Consider the following 24,595-nt stretch of genomic DNA (forward strand, 5'->3'; position numbering starts at 1 on the left):
CAGCATCGTCTGATGCACTGCTTCCTCATTTTGATGCTCTGTCAGTTTATCGCCTATTAAAATGCATGTGGGAAAATTAGGCACCTTGAAACTGTTGGTTATTCAGACTGCACTTACTTTTCTATGTATACCATTCTGCTGCTGATCATCTAACAGTGATCGTATGAGTAATATATTCGTCGTCTTAAAACAATCACAGAAATGATTTTGTTGCACTGTATCCTCAGTGGATTCAGATGAAAGCTGTTTCAGAGGAGGATTACCCTCTGTACTGCCAGTACATGGCGTCAGCACTGGATCAGACAGTAGGTGGGCACCGAGCAAAAGGCACAAAAAAGACATGAAAAACACAAAATGTCAACAAATAGAGGAATATCACCCAGTTTGTCTATCACACTTTGGAGTCCCGTGAAAAAAAAATGAGAGGAGCTTTCAAGGCCCGTGCCAGCTGACAGGAGATCGAGTAGTGAATAAAGGAGGATAAAAAAAGATAGGAGTCGAAAGAGAAAAATCTGCCTTTCTACACAGAGAAGGATGGGGGGGGGGGAAGAAAGAAAGTAGTGTGTTTAGAGGAAGCTCCTCCGACCGAGCCCATCTCCAGCTGTCACAAATCATTTCTGCTCGGGAAGTGAGGGAAGGCAAAATGTCAAAATATTTGAATAAATTCCACAGAAGCCTGTTGAGAGTGGGGTGGTGTGGTGGAGGGGTGTTGTTGGCGGCAATGGGGTGGAGAGGGGAAGAGAGGGTAGGGGAATAAAAGGGGGGGGGGGGGGGGGGGGGGGGGGGTTGCATGTGAAATAGCCTTCACAGGGCTCAGGAGGAACATGAGCTAAATGGAAATCAAAGGTTTGGCCACTGCAATGATAGTTTGGCTGATTTTAAAGAATTTTCCCCCATTGGCTTGGGTTAGTGGTAATGGCTGACACAACAATGCAGATATGCTTTGCACTCTCACTGCTGCTGTGCACTCTGTATCTCACAGTCGCTGACTTTTACACTGCTACTGCCACAAATAACTCTTCATTACATGTTACTGTACCTGCACCAATGAAATGAGTTCAGAGGGTGTCTATTTCTCACCCCTATGGGTGGTGTGTGTGTGCCTTCCTTAATCTCACGCCGCTCTTCTGAACTGAGAGCTCTGATGTTGTTTGTGGGATCTGACAGAGCCACTCTCCCAGTTTGGGGGTCACAGCCCCAAAGATGCCGATTACCACGAGGACCACTGTTGCTTTCACCTTCCACATCTTTTCTAGCTCTTCTTTCAGCCCTTGGTATTTCTCAAGCTTCTACCACTACAGCCTTCTGCTGTTTGTCCACCACTACTATGTCCAGTTGATTAGCCATCATCAGTTTGTCAGTCTGTATCTGGAATTCCCACAGGATCTTAGCTTGGTCATTCTCCACCACCTTTGGACGTGTGTCCCATTTTGACATTGGGACCTCCAGCCCATATAGATGTTCCTGTACACTATGCTGGCCACTTGGTTATGGCGTTCCATGTATGCCCTGGCTGCTAGCATCTTACAACCTGCTGTTATGTGCTGGATTGTCTCAGGAGCATCTTTGTACAGCCTGCACCTGGGGTCCTGCCTGGTTTGGTAGACCCCAGCCTCTATTGATCTTGTGCTCAGGGCCTGTTCTTGTGCTGCTACGATTAGTGCCTCTGTGTTGTCTTTCAGTCCAGCTTTTTCCAGCCACTGGTAGGACTTTTCGATATCAGCCACTTCTTCTATCTGTTGATGGTACATACCATGGGTTTGTCCTGCCATGATGGTTCTTGCGCCTCTCTCTCTGCTTTGGGCTTCTGTTGCCTGAGATATTCACTAAGTATTCCATCGCTCTGGGCCGTCTTCCTGATGTACTCATGGATCTTTGCTGTTTCATCTCGGATGGTGGCTCTGATGCTCACCAGTCCTTGGCGTCCTTCCTTCCTCTTAGTGTACAGTCTCAGGATGCTGGATTTGGGGTGAAACCCTCCATGTATTGTGATATGTGTATGTGTATTGATACCACTGATGCCATCACACAGCATTACAAATTACTCATTTTGACCTTCGTTGTTTGACTTAACTGACTTACTAACTTATTGGTAACTGGTGTCCAGTAAAATCACTATGACTGAAATGCTTTTTGTAGTAATTTTCAACAGACTGTAAAGATTATTTTTTAAAAATTCTGTGTACAAAATGAATTGGTCTCATTAAAGATGATCTTCTCCTCTAGGGATTATCTTCTTGAATAAATTCTTCAGAACATTACATTAAAAAATCATATGTTACCACAGTAAAGACAGTACTGTTTTAGTTTTTTACATTTTTTTTTTTACATTTAATAAACTTTCCATAGATCACTGTAATTTCTCAAAGCATTTAGTAACTCGATTGTAGCTTGCACTATGAGCATACTACTACTACTACTACTACTACTACTACTACTACTACTGAGCTAATCACATTTTTACTAATATTTATTCAGTACTTATTGAGAATTTGCTCTACCCCACAGCTCTGAACTGAAGCCAGCATCATCATGAGCTAATGTTTAGGTTTGCTTAAACATTTGCCTTTCCCCCTGCCCTCTTATTAATATTTATCATGCGAGGTGAAGAGTGAATTAAGGACAGGTTCTGGTGATAAAGGTCTGGTGATTCTTGTTTGTTCAAAGTCTCTGAATGCATGTTTTCTATCAGCCTGTGTGCATCTACTCTCTTTGTTCAGATGCTCCCCGGGGTGCTTTAGAAGTCGTAGGGTCAGTGTCTCCTCTGTTTGCCTCTGAACTCACTAACACTGTATTTAATTAGGCCTCTAATCAGCCACTAAACACACAATAAAATTAGACAATCTGTATCTGTTTACCTCCCTCTCAACTCTCTAACACACATACACACACACACACTTTGCATATTTGCATGTATAGTTGGTAAAAAACAACAAAAAAAAAAAAACACTTATCACGGAGAAAGATCAAGGTCATGACTCCTCTTCACACACGAATCCCTGAAACCAATTAAACTGTCGGTTGGTGAAGTTCAGTTGGAGGACATGGGCTGGAAAACAATAGATGACAGCTTCTCTCTGCTATCGCTGGCTGGGTTTTCTTGCAGCAGTAATTATATTTGCAGATTCTGTCATTAAGACTAAAGTGCTGGAGAAGTTTTGCAATCAGTCAGAAATATTAACATTCTGTAGAACGGTGTTATCAGCATTTGGAAACAGAAAGTCAGATGTCAGATATTGTGATTGGATGTCAGATCCGTGTGAAGACTTGATGAATAGTTATGTAGGCTTTTATAAAATGCAAAAGTTAAACTCTCACTCTCCGTAGAATGACACATGGTGCAGTTAGTCTAGTTGTTAGGTCAATACTATGCTCAGTGATGGAGCTCTACTATGTTTTGAAATGATAGCCCTGCTGAATATCTTTGGTGTCTACTAGTACTTCTGCTCATAGGCAGGAGGGTGAAGTCACAGTGATACAGTCAGGTTTAACTTCAATAACATCAATGTCATCACATGTCCTGCATAGTTAATAACTGTCAACACAAAGAAGCCTTCAAGAGGTTTTACACATTAAGATGTCTTCCCATTGCGTTATAAAGCAATTATGAGTTGCTCATGCACATGTACATATTGTTAATAGACAGTTTAATTCAGAAATTTAAGTCATAACTTATTACCTTTATGAATGGATTAAATCAGCACTCAGGGTAGATTGAAGAGTTATTTATACATAAACTATATTATTAAATATTAATAAATACAGCCAATAAAAGCTTAATAGTTTAGATAATTACATCTGTTGTACATTTATTGTAAATTGTGAATATATTATAGATGCTGTATATGAGGAGCTATGATTCTTGATGAATTAGTAAATATTTCCTTAAATGTAAAGATAAACACACTTATTATTTTATATATATATTGTGCATAAATGCAAAAAAGAGGCACTAAAATAAACCATTAATGGTAAAAGTCAGGTTTCCTTTAGAATGATTATTTTTGTCATTATAGTGTCATAAACTTGAGTGGTGTAGCTCTAAGCAGTGTAGGTCTGTCAGTGGGGGAATGAATCTTTATTTTCATACTTTGCTTGTTCGCCCTTTAAAGTTTCACTGTCCCTTTTGCTGACCGATTATCACCCACCTCCTGTGCCATCTCTGCTCTCTGATACTTTACACTTTACCTGCCCATGCAGGTTTTGCATTGTTGATATGCAAGAGCCATTTATAAACCAACAGTGTCCACAACTACTTGGTGTAGGCTCAGTCCCACAGTGCATAAACTAGGGCAATAACATACAATGCACTGCTGCATTACTTGTATTTTTTCCAGAGAAATGCTGTATTTTTTCCAGAGAAATGCAGCATAATAGGAGGTTAGCTATAGTGCAAGGTTGCCTATCACCGCCTCTAAAGAAGACAGGCATTTTGAATATTGTCAAAACCTCATGAGACTTTTCTCCACATGGGCTGACCATGCTGCAGCTGGGAGGCAAGCATACATATACTGTTTCAGACAACCAATAACCAGCTTCTGTGTCTCTATGCAAAAAGGGAGGAGAGCAGCCGACTTGTTACTTTACTGGCTTTTGACAGCTGGGGCATAACAGAAGGACAGAAAGTGTGTGAGTTCATGAATGTGTGCGTGAGTGACAGAGAAAAAGAAAGTGTGTGTGTGTGTGTGCGTACACATGTATATGTGTATGTGTTTCTGTGTGTGTTCATCCCCATTTGCATTTGTGTGTGCTCGGCCATGTGCATATGTATGCATGGCACAGTGGACCAGAACAGAGCTCTGACAGTAGCAGGACTGCTGCTCGCTGATGCCTGCCTGGAGGAGCTGACAGCGGCCGGGCCTGTCAATCACTGAGCATGCCCACTAGCCCCCCATCCGCATCATCCTATCTTGTTAACTCTAAATCTGGATGGGTGCTGTTTGTGTGTGTGTGCGTATGTGTGTGTGTATGTGTGTCCTTTTCTCTGATGTGGTTCTGTGCTACAGTTTTAGCTGTGTGAGCGTTGTTTCAGACAGAGATCAATCATAACAAAATGATGAGAAACTGGTACAGGGATTGCTAAGAAACATGCCATGCTGTGAGGCCAATTTTTATATAAACCTGTCCACACAGTAGATAATGATGTCAGTGATTATTCAAAATATTTAAGAACTATTAGACTATACAACATCTTGTAAGCCATAGACATATCCCCTATCAAAAAGAGACCAATTTAGTCACGCTGGGTGTATGTTTTATGTCTAAAGTGGTCCACACTCTCTATGATCAACCAAGCACTGGTGCAATTGAGAGAAAGGGAGCAAAAGCTCTTTTAGTCAAAGGTAATTATCTCCTCTTGTCACCCACAATGGATGCCTGCTAATGAGAACTGGATTTGTGATTGGTTGCCCAGCATGTCTGTGGAGACACTCAGCTCTTTTGGTTTTGACCGTAGAGCCTCGGTGCACTGCAGACTGGACAAGTCATTCATCTATGCAAATGCCAGCCAAAATGTGACCACCGTTATATACAGGTTCCATTAGGTTCTTAATTATCAGGAGATACAGGCTGGTGTGTGTGTGTGTGTGTGTGTGTGTCTATGTGTGTCTGTGTATAACACAGAGAGAAATCTGCTAATATCAGTCTGTTGTCTGCATCATTTTGAAAACCTTCACCAGAACTTATGGAAAAGAAAGGCAATAAGGATGCTGCAATCTTGTAGCTATATTGCTGTTCTTGTACTGGCAATGTTAGTATTATTATACATATTCCCTCAGTTTTAAGCTCATGCTCCTTTACACACTGTCAGATTTAGTTTTTAGTCTTATAGCCTCAAGGCCGGAAATAAAAATCCAATTAAATTCTCTTCTCACTTTAATTAGAATTCAGTAATCAGAAAAATAAAAAAGCTCTAATTTCTGAAAACTTTGCTTCCTTAGCTTCACCAAACTGTCTGTAGTCATTGTTGGATATATTACCAACCATGCATTATTCACGAATAAACTATGAAAACCTACATCTGTAGGTGATTGAGCTCAATCTTACCAAACAAGACTTAATGACCTACAATGACATAATGTCCATCTGAACCTACTTATGATCTATGTTGCTGTTCATTTTCCAAATGGCACTGTCATTTTTAATGTTGCAGCAGGAGAGATCTGTGTGCCTGACATGGTAATGTCAGGCACCCTAAACTCCAAAAAGGAGCCAGCAGATGTGATGGATGGTGCAGAGGCCAAAAACAGCCTTGCTCTAGATGTGAATGAGGTGAGCTCAGTGAACCAATCAGAGAATCAGAGAACCACAATCTGCTGCTATTACTCCTTCGGTGACCCTTAGTGCTGAGTCTCTCATATATAAATATATAGTGCTGTCTTGTTGTAGGTTTAACTTAAATCTCTCTCTCTCTCTCTATCTATCTATATATATATATATCTATATAATTCGAGTGTGTGTATATATATATATATATATATAGAGAGAGAGAGAGAGAGATTCGAATGAATAAAAACACATAATGCATAATGCTATGTGTGAAACACATAATGCTACACATGTTATCTGGAGGTCTATTTTAAAAATTGCCATTTGTTGTTGCATCTTGGTTGAATAAGGATCAATGACAAATATTATCAATGTATGTGTCTGACATATACCAACATGTCTTTAACAATTGTTGTATGGTAAAACAAGAACTGTAGCACGTCTTTTTTGTATGTATCTATTCCCATGACCCTTTGCACATCTGACCGGATGTTGATTCCTTCATAGACGGAACTGATGGGACGTTTGATGTTCCTACGGAAATATTTCGAGGTCCACGTCTTATCCTATCCCCATAAACCCTTATCTTAAGTGAAACTCTCCCCAAGATGACGACGTTATCATTGTCCTCTGTCGTTATGTTTGAGAAACCATGCGACGTCCATCTGGTTTGTATGGCATTGAGGCAGTTATGCTGCGAGAAATACACGAACATAACGTATCGCTTTATTTTCCTTTGCTGACTATGGTCCACTCTGGTCCGTAAACATAGCGTTTCAACCAGAACCTGCAAGAAAGGTCAGATATTCCCCACACTGTTTTCCAGTCTACGGGGCTGATTAGACTGTGCACTCATTGCGTTTAGTATTGTCCGGGTGTTCCGGAAGGCATCACAAGGTAAACGGCAGGAGTGTGTTTTTGTGGTGCTAACAAACTGGTCGGAGGAAAAGCAGGATTGCTCCTCATGAATGGATATATCGATCTACGGTTACTGTAAATGTAGTTCATGTCCCGTCCGCTTTGTTTGTAGCTTTGTCATAGCTAGCTGGAGACGCTGCCTGGTGTTTTGACAGCCCGTGCTGCCTGTGGGCTAACTGGCTAACTGGCTAACGGGCTTACTACCAGCTGTTTTACCTTTCTGGTAAAGACTCGAGTTAACCTGGGGTCTTCAGAAAGCGACGGTTTTTGGGTGGCGGCAAAAACACCTTTAAAATTAGCCATGTCTCAGTAACGTTATCACCAGTAAAGGACCGGCGTTAGCCTGGATAACTATGTGCTGTTTGTTACACTGTATAATATTAACGCTAGAGCTTAGCTATAGCTAAAAAGTTGTGTTTAGGAAACGCTCCTGCTAAAGGTCTGTCAGCATTTGAAGTGACCGGCAAGCTGCATTTAATTGTCCCCTGATGTTGGTCTGCTGACTTATTTAAAACACTGGTGTTGCTGATCGGCCTGTTCTTGTGTTTACATTGTCCTCGCTGCTGTCCCTTTACAGTGAGTTACATTAGCAGCTGTAGCTAGTCTCCGTGATCAATACCAGGTGTGTTCTCCAAGTCAGACCATATCACACCTGTGGCAGGTTCATAAATTAATCATAAATGATGTAAACAATCAGAGTCCTCTCATCAGCAAGATTTACTTTAACAATCCATAAACCTTTGTCCTTTGAAAGGTTATTGTCCTTTAAAAGTTTGAAAGCCTGATGTGTTTCCAGTGTTCAAAGTACACAAGGAGCTGACAATACTCATTTTATTTTGGAAAGCTTTTGGGAAAACTTTTATTTGCATTCAGTTAAAATTAAAGTTGAGATAATTTCCTGCAGGACCTGTATTCTGAGGAGTCTTGGACCTGCTGTGTTGCTGTTCTCATTCTTGTATGTCTCTGCCTAACCTACAGGTCATGCATGCAGCTGGACCCCTAGCCTGTGCTTTGTACATCTCCTGCCCTTGAGCCAGTGTGTTTGCAGTAGGTGGAGGCCCTTCCTCCCTCTAGCCTCCCTTTCTCCCTACTTTCCCTGTCACTCCCAGAGTTCCCTATGTTAACCCTGTTGAGCATGTTTTATTATATCTGTCTGCGGCGGCGCTCCAGGAGTGGGACTCGAGGTGAGGCTCTGACCAGTCGGCGTGCTGTGGAGTCAGGCCAGCGGGCAGTGTTGCCAGTCAGTGTGGAGGTAGAGCAGTATGCCAAGGAGGTTCTGGACTTCAGCTCCCACTATGGCAGTGAGAATAGTATGTCCTACACCATGTGGAACCTTGCTGGGGTTCCCAATGTGTACCCCAGCTCAGGGGACTTCACCCAGACAGCTGTATTCAGAGCTTATGGAACATGGTGGGAACAGTGTGTCAGTGCTCCACCACCTTTCCGCCGCACACCTAAAGGTTTCTACAGCCAGGATTATATTGAGTTGGGCTTTGAGGAACCTGTCTACCCTACAGCTGTGGAGGTGCTCGAGACATATTATCCTGGAGCCATTGTCCAGATCCTGGCCTGCTCCCACAATCCCTTCTCCCAGAGCCCACCCACTGATATCAGGTAACAGCAGTCATTGTCACTCATTCGTAGCGCTCCAATAAGATGTTAAGTTAATTAACACTACTAAGAAAATCATTAAAAACCAGCAAGTGACCATAATTTTGAGGTAGATCCCAGGCCTCTAGACTTTCGAAATAAATAAACCCTCTAAATATTAACCCTCTACTGCACACATTTTGATGGTACATGTTAAAAATTTTTCAACATCATTTACTGATTAACTATGGGCCATTTTATTGCTAAAACTAATTTTTTATGTTTCAAATGTTAGAGAGCAATAAAAACAGACAATCTTCCAAAAATGTCAAGAAATTATGAAACAAAAAATTGAAAAACACTTTTTAAACACTTTCAAACATATTTTTACATATATGACTTGAGACAGGTTTAAGTTTGTATTGTCCATTGTCATGTCATATTTATTCTTATGTTGTGAGACATTGCTGTCACTCTGTGAAACTTCACAAAACAGTTCTTCTGTGCTGTGAAACAGAGGTGCATATTACACTTAATACACATCACTTTTGGTGTTACTGTACACCCAGGAACCCTGTATCTTCCCTTGTTGTCACACACTGTTGGCCAGTGTGATGTATGTCCAAGCGGACATCCTGATTTGGAATGGGAGCCGTGGGTCCCTGCTTCTTCCTCTTCTCCGCATACTGTTGGGAATCTCACCACTGCTTCACTCTCTCTTCTTGCTTTCTTTTTTGGATTTGCACAGACTTTCTGCAATTTAGGATTTGAAGACATACAAGCGCATGTGGTCACTTTTTGTCATCCCATTCTCAGGGCAGTCCCGTCTGTAGATCAGCCTACATGTCACCATTGCCATGTCTATCAAATGAAAGACAAGGCGGTGGTACCACTTTTTTGACCTGATGTTGATGCTATACAGTGCAATCGGTGAATCCAGAAAGTCAACACCGCCCATGTGCTGATTGTATGTGGATACAGCAGCCGGACATGGGACCTTGATCGTTCTCTTTTGGCTTCTGTCCCATCTGTGCACATGAGAGACAGGGTGAGCACCTACGTAGCTACTGAGGAGGTTGACTGACCTGTTGTCATACTATTTTACTGCATGCAGCTGCGTATCTCCAACATTGGCAGTTTTTTCCTGGAAGGATTCACGAGCACATATTTTCAAATCAGCATCTGACATCATGGAACTGCCTGGCAAGCGATTAGAGTGCACTGTACCAAGACAGCGAATGCCTTGCAGGGACAGTGCAAGCATCAGATGGACTGAGCTAAACCAATTGTCAAAGAAAAGCTTGAAATTTTGTTCTTTGGTATTGGCTCTGCATGCTGCAGTACCACATTGCCACTTGCCCCTACATCTGGAAGCTTCTGTGGATGGACAGCTTTCCCAGTGTAAACTTCAAAATTGTGTGGAACACCATCTGATCCAGCAAGGACTAATATTTTGAAACCCCATTTTCTTGGTTTACTGGGTAGGTACTGCTTGAATTTGCTCTTGCCCTTAAATGGCACCATTTGCTAATCCACACACAATGTCTCTTGCATAGGAAGCAGTTTCAGCTTCATGAGGATGTGATTTAGGAGAAGCCGAATCTTGTACAGCTCATCATAGTCACCCATATCTCTTGTGGGCTGGCAACTGTTGTTGCTGAAATGGAGAAATTTTTTGATGGCCTTCTACCACGCAAGTGGCATCACATCAGCAACATGTGAAATGTGGCTATTGTGGGTCCAGAACATGCGGGTGGTAGGAAGACCAAATAGTAACATGTACAGCACAGTGCCCAAGAACTGTTCAAGTTCTTGAACAGTAAGGTTAAACAGTTTTGCAGGGATCGCACTGGATGCTGTACAGGTTTGACTCATGAACAATCAGCTCGAGGATGTCGTCAGAGAAGAGCTTTAAAATACTGGTATGGAGGCAGAATTTCACTGGCTGATGGAGCAGTATGTAACCATTCAGGCTGTACTTGCACGGCTGTGCTGTAACGTTTTCCATCGAGGGGTTTTGGAACAACTGCTGTCATCTTCAGGTGGATTGTCATTGTCATCTTCTTGTTCATCTTCACTGTCACTGGTATCTTGAGTGTCTATAAAAAGTATATATTAAAAAGTAAGCTCTCAGTGCTAATGAAAATACAACCAGAACAACTACACTTAAGCTGTCTGCTTTATGAAATTAAAACCCTATTTGTCTGTTCTGTTCAAACCTTTCTCTCCACTCCACTCTTCGTCACTGTCCTTACTGTCTATGTCACTGTCCTCACTGTCAGATGGGATTTCCCTAACATTCTGCTGCTGCTGCTGCTGTGTCCTATAGAACAATCTTATGTCCATTTTTCTGTCAAAATGTCTTAAAAGAAGTAAAATTCAATAGGAATAAAAATAATATTGCATTTAAAGCTAGTTTTGTGCAGAAATTTGATACTTTTTAAAACACTCTGATAGGCTGGCATCATTTAAGTTTACATGTACTGGACATGGGGCTTAGAAAAAACTTTCTGTTGCCCAAGGGCAACGCTGTGCTGTAGAGGGTTAATTTCCCTGTAATGTAGTTCAAAATCAGTGTACAGTGAGCAGTCATCGTTCATTTTTTTTATATAAGAAAGGAAGTATATTTTAATACATTTTTGGACGTGTACCAAATAAATGATTAGTAATATTATCTCTTTTTGTTGTACAACTTGCAGTAATGATTGTGGAATAGATACGTCATTTTTAATAAACTCAAGTTTATTGTGTGAATTAGAAAATTAAAGATGAAAAACCTTGATGTATTTTTGAAACATTGTGTCTGTTGAAATCAGCTGATTTGACTGTCGTCTTACTATTGAATAGGTGTTATCAGCATTTATCAGCATACATCAGTCAGTCTCCTCTATCCACTCACCCCAACCGGTCGAGGCAGATGGCTGCCGAAACTCAGCCCCGTTCTGCTGGAGGTTTTTTCTTCCGTCAAAGGGAGTTTTTCCTCTCCACTGTCGCCAAGTGCTTGTTCATAAGGGATTTGTTGGGTTTTTTTGTGAAGTGCCTTGAGATGATTTGTATTGTGATTTAGTACTATACAAATAAATGTAATTGAATTTATAGATAGGTCCGTAGGAGCTTACTACACCTACCGGAGACACTGCGAGTCAATGGCGATTAGTATTAGCAACTAACATTGCTAATGCTAAGCTTTAGGAAATAAAATGAACAAAAAAACAAAACACATACAGCATTACCATTAGCAATGTCAGTTGCTAATGTTTTATTTCCTAAACCTGAGACGTTTTGTTTCCTAATCCTAACTGCTATGTTTTATTTCCTAAACCTAACCAAGAGGTTTTAATGCCAAAATATAACTTAGTATTTGTTGTGCTTAAACTTAGTGACGTAACTTACATAATGTACGTAATGACGACAGTGAAGATGTATGGGATAAAGACGACCTACTGGACCTACCAGTAGATTCAGTAAGTAGGTTCAGTAAGTTCCAGTAGGTGAGCAGGGACCTACTGACGTACGTTGAAAAACGCCTATTCAATAGTAAGACAACAGTCAAACTGGGTGGTTAAAATTGTTAACCAGCACAACAGTCTGGGGACAGTGAATAAGAATACACCCTCATTCAAACTCATTTTCAGATGTGATCAGCCACTCATTCTTAGTCAGATGGTCTGCCATGATCAGGCATCATTTGTAATGTCTTTAACAGCAATATACCTTTTTGCCTCCTTTGTTACCAGTGTCAAAATAAACATACTAGGACCTTTAACAGTTGAATAAAATTAATCAAATTTTCACAGTCTATTTTTGAAGGGGACAACAGTCCTTTTTGAGTCACTGTTTTTTTTATCAATCTACAGTTAATTTGGAGCCCACAGATTAATAGTGCTATGGCCGTGTTTTCAGAGAAAAAAACAAAGGAATCGAAGGTCTCCCTTTCATATCCTTCATGACAAACCTGGCGTCCCCCATCCTTCATCCCTTTCCTCTGTCTACGTTAAGGAATGATTGTGTGGCTTTACAATCAAACTCATGGGAAGATTTCTCTTTTCCAGGTGGGAGGTGCTGTGGTCAGGGGAGCCCACTAAGGTGCTGACACCCCAGGCACGCCAGTTTTCCCCCAACATTAAGCACATCAGCTTCCCCACCAACCTGCTCCGTCTGGAGATCAACAGCTCTCTGCTGGACTACTACACTGAACTGGATGCTGTTATCCTGCGCGGGGTAAAAGAGAAGCCCATGCTGGCCCTGTACAAGATGCCAGTCATTGACATTAGTGACCTGAGTGACAGTGAGGACGAGTTGTCTGACATGGGAGGTCCTTTCAGGCAAGGAGGAGACAGAAAGCACCAGAGGACAGGCAATGGCTATTTCGACAAACTGCCGTATGAGGTGATTACAGAGCAGAAAAATATATTTTTGTCTAATCAGTCTGGAGTCTACAAATCCTCAAAGGAATATTGGTAGGGATAGCAATATTTATGACTACTACCAATATAACACTACATTTAATGCATCATTTTCATTAAAAACTCATTTATTAAAGGTGCCCTGTGGAGTTTTCTTGTAAACAAACAAAGGTTCTGCCTACAGTGAGTTTCCCACCCACACACATGGTGTATTCTTGAGGCCTAACAAATGTATTGTCAGCATCGGCTTCTTTATAAAACAATGCAACAAGGCAGATTTTAAAATCCTCTATTGTCCGTATCTGTGTTTACCAGTTTACAGTCTTAGTCCCTACCTTTTTTTGTGCTTTGTTACATTTCTTGTCACATTACTGCCACCTGTAGATCAGTGGAATACTGTGGCAGGAATGTGCACTGTGTCATTTGCGTGCAGGTACAAGAACAACCAAAGAACAACCAAATTGGGAACTTCTTGTAGAGGTCTCTGCTATTCCCAGAAAAGCTGATGGGCACGTATAGAGTTTTGCATTGTCAGTTCGCATGTTAAGATGCTATTTCTTTGAGCACTATAGGGTTGACACTAATATATCAATCAGTCTATTGGTTTATTTTTTTATTTATCTTTTACTCTGTTTAATGTGATTAAATAGTAATCCCCATAATGAGTTCCTGGAGCTCAAAGAAAAAACTTCAAATTACCGGTATTTGTTTTTCTGACCAGCAGTCCAAAACTCAAGCATATTCCTTTTATAATAATACAATAATGATGTTTATATTGCAGACAAATGCTGCAAATCCTCCCTTTTAAGACAGAAACAAGAGATTGCTTAGCACTTTTGCATTATAAAGGATTTTAAATTAATTAATGGATTAATTGACTTTTTCAAAACTAATGCACTGTAGCACACTTGCATTTAATTTCCTGATAAAGAGAACTAGAAATAGAAAATTCAAGTTTGCTACATTTTCCCCTTAAACTAATTCATATAATCACAGTGTTTTTTGTCTTCTCCGAATGATTTGTATAAAGCAACTGCTAATAATGATGCAAGGTCATTAATAGCAGCTAGTTCTAATATCACCATATGTATCTGTTCCCTGTATTTAGTATGTATTTTGCAAAAACACATGAACATTGTTGAGCCATTGTGACACTTGATCTTGCTCACGCTCACGGACACACAGTCATTTTCATGCCATACAAGGTGTATCATGTTGTGTGAGGACGGCTTCAAAACACCGGCAGCACTCTTGATATTCATTCTCTTATCTCTTCTCCAAACCGCTGCCATTAACAGCAGTCTTCACAACCGTCCTGTGTTTGTTTCAGAAACACAATATAGCTATTATCTGTCAGCTGATACCCGCTTGAACACTGTGTATTGTTAATTCACTGCAACACACACACACACACACACACACACTCGGTCACAGTCTTTCTCTTTGAGAGGCACGCGAACACAATGCAAAACAAGCTGGCTCACCTCACTACTGATCCAGCTATCAGTACTTTGTGTTCCCAGATAACCACTATGTAGATGCAATTAGCATTCTCTACTCTATTCTGTTTTTTTCTATTAGGTTCTAGTCTAATTTTCTGTATTATACTTTGCTTTCCACTCTGTTCTCTTATCAGATCTAAAGGTCTAATGTTTTGTTGTTTTTGTTTCTTTTTTTTTTTTTTGCCTCATTTCCTTCCCCAATGTTTTATCCTTTGCTTTCTCCTCTCCTGTCCTAACCCCTGTCCTCATCTTCTGTCCACAGCTCATCCAGCTGATACTGAGCCACCTGACCCTGCCAGACCTCTGCCGTCTGGCCCAGAGCTGTAAGCTGCTGCACCAGCACTGCTGCGACCCACTGCAGTACACCCAGCTGAGTCTGCAGCCCTACTGGGCCCGGCTGAGTGACGACTCTCTGGGACACCTGCAGAGCCGCTGCACCCTCCTCCAGAGGCTCAACCTGTCCTGGACTGGCAACCGTGGAGCTTTCACTCTGAGTGGTTTCAGCAGGTCAGACTAGCAGTGGGCCACAAGTGCTAGAAAATTGAAAATAACCTTGGAAGACTAGGAGATTTGCTAATTTGTTATTAATTTTCTTTCTTGTTTTCCCCCTCATACCCATTTCCCTCCCCAGTTTTATGAAGGCCTGTGGTCTCAGTCTGGTCTGTTTGGAGCTGTCATGCTGCCACTTTCTGAATGAGGCCTGTCTGGAGGTCATCTCCCAAACATGTCCAGGGCTGCAGGAGCTCAACCTGTCCTCCTGTGACCGCCTGCACCCACAGGCCTTCATTCACATCTCCAAATTAACGCACCTCCGCAGGCTTGTGCTCTACCGGACAAAGATAGAGGTAGGCATGGTGAACAGTGTATCTGGGTAACCACAATCAAAATGAGATATTCAACTGTGAACTTACATCTGTCTTTTCCAAACAGAGCAGGTCAGCTTTGCTTGGATAATGATATCTCTGTATCCTAAAAGGCTGCCCTTGGGAATATACAGGTTGCTTAGTGATCATAGAAAAATTGCCTCCATGCCTTTATTTTTGCTGGTATTCATTTATATAGAGGAGAATGCTCACTAAGAAGTTATAGTAGGATGTCTGATTCAGAAAAAGATGGGGGTTTCTTGGTGTGCTGTTTTGTCATAAGGTCACAAACTTGCCCAGTGATGCAGACCAGTTTCAGTGGTTCTTTATCTTGAGTTTTATTACAGCTCACTTTTAAAGAACCTATAAGAACAAATTAGATTTTTTTTTCTTCCGAAAACTGTTTTTGCATTTTTAAGTCACTCAGATGTCAGTACATCCATTTTACATAAATCGCCTCAGTTGCAATTGAGGTGTAAGCTGATAACCAAGAGTACTAGAGAAACCAGTCGTCTCAAAAACTGCACTGACAGTTTAGAACAGTACTGTGACGAGAATGGATGGATTAGGAGACAGTAGCCCCCCCACCCACTGCACGAGCAACAGTGTGATCAGTTTGCGTTGTCTTTTACATCTGGGTTTATGTTAATTCTGTGTCAGTTTCTACTGGTACTGTTTCTTTGTAATTGTTGTGTGACCGTTTATGTGGTTTTCCAGCTTTTTGTAGTTGTTTTGTAGTCATCTCTATGATTGGCCTTGTCCACTAGGCCTGTTCAATAATCCACCAATTAACAAGATGCTAATTAATCTATCTACATGTCATCAAATGCAGTGGATGACGTTTGTAAATAGTCACTGTACCAGTTGACGGATTGAGCTTTATTTTAAAGATGTATTATGCTTGGAAAAATAATTTGTCTGAAATTCACAAATTCACAGTGTCATGAACTCATACAGGTACATAAAGAAAACCTTCAGCTGAGTTTTAGGTTGAGGATGGAGAAACCTTTCCTCCTCAGCACTGATTCCTAGTGGCAAACATCATTATGCACAGTACGCAACTCACACTTTTGAGTGGAGGGGGGCTTTAGTTAAAGTAAATAGTAATTAAACCTGAACACAAAACTTGCGCCCCAATTGCACAAGCCACAAAATAATTATTCAGTGTCAGGAAGAAATTATAGCAGCAACCAAATGCAATATTAACAAGGACTTCTAACTTTTTGTGCAAAAACTGAATTATTTCCTAGTCAGTCCTCATTCTTATCATTGCCCTTTACTATAACACAATGCTTCCTGCTATCTTTAGTATTAAAACATAAAACTTTCAGAAATCCTGCCGTGATGTAGGACTAATGAGCACAAACCATTCATTTGTCAGTGTTGAGCTCCGTGCAGACTATTCTGTTTTTGTCTTTTTAAGATGAACCAAGTCAACTCAGGGGGTGTTAAAGGCACGTACTGCTCATGTTCAGGTTCAGGCTCAGACCTGTCTGACGTGTAAAGTAACTATCTTCTGTTTTGGTGTTATACCTCAGCGTTTCTCCAGTGTTTGTCATGTTTCAGAGTGGCGTTGTGGGCAGGAGGCAGTGTAGAATTTCTGTGGTGGAGCCAGGCAGCATGCTGCAAGTTGTTTATATCCAGGCAGACAGAGCGGGCTGTGTGTCTGCTTGAGGCCCTGACATCTCAGCTGTCATTACCCTGTCACTGCTCTAATTAAATGGCTAGCTCGCTGGAGAGAGGTGTTTATAAAGATGCCAGCGACAGACCTGAGTACACACACACACACACAAGAGGCTTACACTTACATGTCTGACACTTTTTTCCTGCCACTGAGGTATGTGTGTTGGCAGTTGCAGTGTTGAATTCCCATATTTCCATCCTAGCTGCAGTGCCACTGGAGAGGTCTCTGCCCTCACTGTGCTGACTCTGTGAAGAGATGTAAAAAGTCTTTTGAGCAATATTAAATTCCCTTAAATACAGTAAGTGTTACCAGGTAACTGACAAGAAATCACTTAGGAGGAACTCTGGATGGCATGATTGGGCCCATTACTGTTATTTAAATGTGTATTGTAAATGTGTACCTCTTAGAGTTTAGTTTAAACACAGGTCTATTTAGTGTCTATTATTGTCTGTTTACTTTTTTATGACATAGGTTCAAATCCCACAAACTGTTTGAAAAACCCGAGTTTTATTTGTCTTTTTTTAATAAAACTTTGATAAGGTTAACAAAATACAATGTGTTGTCTCTTCTCTTTACTGTTTCCACAGCAAACAGCTATTCTGAGCATCTTGACTTTCTGCATAGAGCTGAGACACCTCAACCTAGGGAGCTGTGTGAGGGTGAGAATGTACACAGAAATGCACACATGACAGATCTGAAAAAGTGTAAATAAAACACAAACTGTTAACTACACAATTTTCTATGTATCCTTACTGAAGAGCAGCAGGGCCAAAAGAAAGCGGAGACATCAGTAATGCAGCAATAATAGTGTAAAATAGATGAGGCCAGCAAAACTGACATGGCACAGTACTGAAATGATCTTTTTATTGTCCAGACTCAAAGTGTCTTTAATCTCGCTTTGCCACACAATAACATAACATCCTATGCATCTAATATATACAGGCTCAGACAAGACGTAACACACAGTCGTGTCATGTTGGATGTCTCACTTCCCCAAAAAATTTCTAAATGATCGAACGTAATTTAACTTATAATTTAATACATGCTTGGTGTTTTGATCAGTGTGTCCATGGCGCACACTGTAAGATTTAAGAAGAGTATTGATAAGGAACTGATTTTTTTTTTTTTTTTAAAGATTTGATTAATATATGTTTCACATTAAAATATGTTTACCTCTCATGGTCATTATAGTGGGACATCAGCAGATTCACTGCCTTTAAGTAAATGTTGTTGAGACATTTTGAGAGTCAAGTTCACTGGTTTTTCCTAGACTGTATCCAGCTGATAGATATGTCATACAGATGAGAATGGATGAGAGGAAGCATTACAGTACAGTCTTTACTATCTTGTGCTCTGAAGACTTAAGCATCATCATCAGTAAAAAAAAAAAAGAAAAAAAAAGACACATATACACTTGACAATAGAATTACATAACGACACTGACTCTTTCAGGCAAAGTTTTAATATCCGTTCACTGGTAATGCTGAGAAATGTTCTACATCCTGTCATTTCATTTGGTACGTCGCCTGCACTGGCTGTTAAATTGCATTTCTTTGCTTTCATCTTTAGATGGAAGAATGAAATATGGCCAACATTACCTGTCACCAAAGAACAGTTACAGCCTCAAACACAAATCAGGTTTTGAAAGACTTTTTTGATGGTGGTTTGTTCTTCCTATATGAAGTGACGTTATATGAGTCAAACTAGCTGATACAGCTAATCAGCTTTTTATTATCACTACATTTCAAAAGTTTGTTTCAAATAGACAAGGCACACAGGTAGAGGGAATAGCTGTTTATTTGTTACTTCATTCTTTTTGCAACACCTTTTTCTCAGTTCTGTGTGACATCTTAAAAGAAAATGATTTGGACTCTATGACTGTAGGACACAAAAACAGTATTTTATGGTATCTATGGTAGCTGATACAAAGGTCACATAAGCTCTGCCTATAACGTTCATTACACAGACATTGTAACTACTTGGGGAGGTTCATTTTCATGTCCAAAGATCCTCCATGTAGCTTCAGACAGGCTGTAACCCTGCAATTAATGTGCATGCTGTAAAAAAAAAACTAAATAGATGTTAACTGCTGCCTTTGTCTCCTGCAGATTGAGGACTATGATGTTGTGGCCAGTATGCTGGCTGCTCGCTGTCACTCACTCCGCTCGCTGGACCTGTGGCGCTGCAGGAACCTGACAGATCGAGGCCTGGCTGAGCTCGTCTCTGGCTGCAGGTAGGGGGCAATATTTGGCTTCTGTGTGAGAAGAATGAACATCAATTAAGTCATTTTTAGTCAGTATTTAATTCCTTTGCTTTGTCTGTGCTTCCTGCTGCTGCTTTGTGGTGTAAGTGATCAGTGATTGTTTGTTCTTTGTTAATTCAATACATTATTGTTTTTTGAATGCTTTTATAGAGTTAATAAAATTATGATCATAGACAGCTCAGTCTTGCAGATCACAGAGCCAAAGCAGAACTAATCTGTTTCCAGTTAATGTGTGAATTTGTGGACCACATGGTTTCCCTGTTTGGTGTGTGGGTGTTCAGGATGCTTGAGGAGTTGGACCTGGGCTGGTGTCCCACATTACAGAGCAGCACTGGATGTTTCCAGCACCTTGCCCGCAGCCTGCCACGCCTGCAGAAACTCTTCCTCACTGCCAATCGCACCGTCTGTGACTCAGACATAGAGGAGCTGGCTGCCAGCTGCCCCTCTCTGCGACTTCTGGACATACTGGGTAAGTTCTTAATTCACACATACGTTCGTCATTTATTAAATATTTGTTAATAATGGTCATGACCTCCACCCTAATGGTAACTGCATGTTTTTCATGTAAACTTCACACTTTGCAGTGTGCGACTTGGCTGGATCATAAAACACTGCCACAGACCCACAGCAGCTAGATGACATTGCCATATGTATAATAGCTCCATGCCAACACTATTGCCTTGTCTTTACACACCTAGCTATCATTACATCAATGAATAAGTAGTGTGTCAGAGAAACATTAGAATATTTTTGCATGGTCACAAGAGCATGTTCCTGGAAAACATTTTGATTTCCCTGCATTATGTTTCTTTAATGATTTTTGTATTTGAAGACAATGGCTCTTATTCATTATTTCTATCTTTTGCCTTACAATTACTTACAATACTTTGCCCAAATTTAGTTACAGTTGAAAGTATACAATGTGAAATCCCAAATTAACAATGAAGAAATCCCAGGTTTGCTGCAAGCAGGAACCCAAATAATCTGCCTAATATTGACATGAATAAAATACTGCTTACTGAGCAAAGTTGCAACAGCCCACCACAGCAATGACTGCTGTGCACTGACACTACACTTGCATAAGTTGATGAGCCTGACAGCACAGTAGCATGATGAGTGTTATTCAGGCTGGCTATGGGACAGTATGCTGATGTGTTGGTATTTTGGCTATTACAGGAGCGCTACAGTAGTCGGGTTGGTCTGTATGCTGAAAGTAAATTGTGTAGCAAGTAAGAAACGTAAAATGTTATTTTAGACTGGGGTCTGTCTGTATAATATATTAGTTGTACATACTATGGTAATACTCGACATATTGTAGAGGAATTTGTATTTAATTTATTCAGATGCAATTGCTTTTTGTAGATTTGTTTATCTAGATTTTTTGCGACATATCTTCCTCAGGTACACGGTTGGTGAGTGCTGCCTCACTGAAGAAACTCCTCCAGTCATGTCCCCATCTTCTCCTTCTGGATGTCTCCTTCTGCTCTCAGATAGACATGCGGGTTGTCCAAGAGCTGTCTGGCCTCTTCCCCAATGTGGCGATCAAGAAGAGCTTCACTCAGTGACCTCAGGTCTGTCTCGCTGTCCACTGTCCACAGGAAGGAAGAGCAAGAAGGTACTCACCAGCAACCACTGCCCCAGGGCAAACAAGAGTCAGATCAGATGCTGGAGGAGATTGCAGATCTGCCTATGTCTGTACTACAGACGTGGTCTGCTTAGAGCAAACAGTAAATAAAGCAGTGGGCAAGGATTAACTGGCTGAACACAAACAACTGCAGACTTCTAGTCACAGGACATAGAACATGAGACTATTTTGTTGTTGTTTTTGGATACTTGAAATCAGGGTCATTGCAGTAAAGCTGCTTTATTTTCCTGGAATATGAATCACTACTTATATATTCCCAAGCAACACAAGGCTAAAAAAAATACCTTGGTACTGGATGTGAAACACAAAGAAAATTTTCTGAGCAATCCTCCTCTGAACATCTTGTTGGACAAGAAAAAGGCACAAAAAATGTAACAACTGTTATTGGAAATTTGTTGGACAAGTCGCAGTAGGGCTTAGAAGTCACATACTGTACTTACACTTAAAGATCAGGGCCTTGGTCAGTGCCTTGTCAGAGCGTGCAGCAATTATTGGCTGTTTCAATGCATGAGCGTCATTTCGCCTGCATCACTCAACACAAACTCAATTTGATTTAATTCTAAGAAATCATACTTGCTGCTGTTGTGTTTAAAGGTTTGATAGGCTTTAAAGGTGAAAACAGAAGAGTGAACACAGCCTTATTTCACACTGTGCACTGTGTACAGTGTCAATTCAAATCTCAATGCAACTATCACAAGCTTGGATCTCACGTTAAAAACACACACACACACACACACACACACACCATCAACTGTACTTGCACCTAAGACTCACTGACATGTTTTTATCAAAAACATATGTGTGAAAAAGCAAACTGAAACAAGATTGTTTTAATTTACACATTCAGTATAGGTGCAGAGGTAGAAAAAACACCCAAGGCATCAAATCAGACAGACTCATTTAAAATAAACACATTCGACAGTCTAAAACCCAAAGATGTACAATTTGCAGTTAAACAAAACAACAAGAGCAGCAAATCCTCATCAGAGAAGCTAAAACTAGTGACTGCCCAAAGTTTGCAATTAATTTTCTTGCAACCACTAGCCAACTGGTTAATCACCCATTCATCCATCCATTATCTTTACTGATAATCCTGTAGAGGGTGGATCTGGAACCAATCCCAGGTGATACTGAGAGGTGGGGTAATTTAGAGTCACCAATCGGCCTATATGTTTTGGACTGTGGGAGGAAGCGAGAGTACGCAGAGGAAACCCACAGCTAGCCACTAGCCTCAAAACCTGTAAGACAACAGCCAATCTATTCAAAAATTTTCAATGTCTAATTTCAGTTTTTCCACCTTTAAATTGAAAAATTGTCTGAAAGAAAGAACGTTATTTTCTGTTGAAATCTGTTTTTTAGTTGAAACAGTGTTTACTTCTGAACAGTTCATATGGCCCAAGTAAAGCAAACATGTCTTAACACCAATGTTAATGGTAATGAGAACCATTGATAGCTGTATTTACTTGGGTCATACAGGTCATTATTTTATTGGTGATTCTTTTTGCCATTTAATTTTAAGTGAGTTAGCCAGGTTAGATGTGGATGGGAATGTGGACTGAACAGTTTTATTTCCAAAGCTAAATGAAGGTTGAATGATGCTGGTTCCACATAGTGTTCATGATGTCGCATGCTTTTCCTTTTGTCTTTTTAAGCTGTACGTCACTTCTGCTCGACTTCAGCCGCATTCTTAGTATGTTAAAACGACAGTATTTGTCCTAAGACTCAGGGGGTTATTTAATTTTGTTTTTTAACACATATTTTACCCTAGAAGCCAGCACAAAGAAATCTTTACAGAGTAACAACAGACCGAATCAGCTCTGAGTTTACCTGCAACCACACATAACACAAATAAGTTAGCTGAGACAGAATTGAGAGGAAAAAAACAAACAAAAAAAAAAAACATAGCTTATTCACTGTTGAATGTTGCAGTTGTTGTATGAGTGAAGATATATTGCTTTTCTTAATTATTTAATTTTTGTAGTAGATAAAGCCAACATTTGCACGGTGGCAGAAGTGCTTGAAAAGCATTTCTTTTTCAAAAAAAAAAAACTTGAAATTTTTCTTTTAAGCAACATGCTATTAGTCGATATTTGTGCCTTATATTCATGTTTGAATGTGGCGTGATGGTTGTGTGGTGTAGTTTGTTGTGAAGTGCTTTGCTTTTATGCCCTTTAACCAAAGTAATACACTGAAACCTGGTCAGTAGTCTCTACTATACCACACTACTATGGACCAGTTTATATGCCATATAATGTATCAGCCATGTTAATTATTATGCAATTTAATATTTATTTATACTTCCCGGTGTGAAAAGAAAAATGATTTAAACTCATCCATACACACATAAATGGTGATGTAAATTTCAGGAAGTGCAGAGTTTTGTTTTCTTCCCCATAGTCAAAGAGCGGAATGATTTGTATATATCAGTATATCGAGCTGGCTTAGTGTAGTGCTGTACCTGCTTAGCAGAAAGAACAGAATCAGGGAGACATTATTAGCTACTTCCATACACAGTAAAGAAATCTGCTCCCCAAAGCTGTGTTATTTACGCATTGTATATTGTTTATTACATGCCTGCTGGAATACAATGTAAAATTCAAATAACGTAGTTTTTAAAGCAGTTAGCCTTTACAAGCTGCCCCTTGCACTTTGTTTTCACTTTGTAGTTAGTGGTGTTGCTGCTATTTAGGACACTTGAGTTCGTATACTCAGTACTTTTTCTTGGTATTCTACCAGTACACTTTAATTACCCATGATGAGACTTTAAATGCTGATTCTGATATTTTTCTTTAGAGTAAATATGTTTGGAGGTATCTTCTGGGCAAAAATAAAGTCAAATTACTAATATTGAGGAATTGTATTTCTCCGCCTAAGTCAATGATTGTACATTTAATGGGAGAAGATAACATTTACAGAAGATGTAACTGAACAATTAAACTAATACTATAATGTGTTTTTTTTTTTTTTTTTTTTTGTGAACGTGTGTTGGGGAAATTATTGGCCTTAGTTTTTATAAAATCCTCACTATAGTTGTGATGCTACTGATTTTCCTTCTCCTGGACAGACTGGACAGTCTGGTCATGGTACAGGGAGCCCTGATGTCCAGCACATATCAGTCTTCTGATCTAATTGTGAGTTTGATGGAAAAGTCCCAAATCCTGCACTGTCCAATTAAATTTGTATTTCTGTTAAAATTGATATTTTTCTGTTTGTTTTCAGTGTGACTTGTATTTTAAATAGAGCGGGTGTGTTGACAGCATGACACTTGGCTTGTGTACATATACACAGGCCCTCACACTTTAAGTATATTTTAAGATTATTACCTCTCAAATTACGATGAAACAAGGAAACATGGACAATGTATACTGTGCACTGAGCAACAGCATTTATTTGGTATAGAATAAGAATGGTCATTTTCTATACAAATCAACCCCATACAGAGACTAAAACCACAGTT

The 24,595-nt window shown here is 40.2% G+C and overlaps 1 protein-coding gene across 4 annotated transcripts; it reads left to right on the plus strand.

Annotated features, from left to right (window-relative positions):
* Positions 1 to 6,796: 6,796 nt before the first annotated feature.
* fbxl4 (F-box and leucine-rich repeat protein 4) lies at positions 6,797 to 24,336 on the plus strand. 4 transcript variants are annotated; one of them, XM_026293735.1, is made up of 9 exons: positions 6,797 to 6,935; positions 8,164 to 8,799; positions 12,828 to 13,164; positions 14,946 to 15,190; positions 15,315 to 15,528; positions 17,818 to 17,889; positions 19,339 to 19,463; positions 19,775 to 19,962; positions 20,895 to 24,336. In XM_026293735.1, exons 2-9 carry the CDS (start codon positions 8,303 to 8,305, stop codon positions 21,056 to 21,058), a joined length of 1,842 nt encoding a protein of 613 aa, XP_026149520.1. In that variant the 5' UTR covers positions 6,797 to 6,935; positions 8,164 to 8,302; the 3' UTR covers positions 21,059 to 24,336. The 4 variants fall into 4 exon arrangements, with proteins under 4 accessions (XP_026149520.1, XP_026149521.1, XP_026149519.1 ...); XM_026293736.1 differs by lacking the exon at positions 6,797 to 6,935 and adding an exon at positions 6,958 to 7,164; XM_026293734.1 differs by lacking the exon at positions 6,797 to 6,935 and adding an exon at positions 7,164 to 7,260.
* The last annotated feature ends 259 nt before the right edge of the window (positions 24,337 to 24,595 follow it).

Source organism: Mastacembelus armatus, chromosome 16 (genome assembly GCF_900324485.2).
Source record: "Mastacembelus armatus chromosome 16, fMasArm1.2, whole genome shotgun sequence".
NCBI classification, from domain to species: domain Eukaryota; kingdom Metazoa; phylum Chordata; class Actinopteri; order Synbranchiformes; family Mastacembelidae; genus Mastacembelus; species Mastacembelus armatus.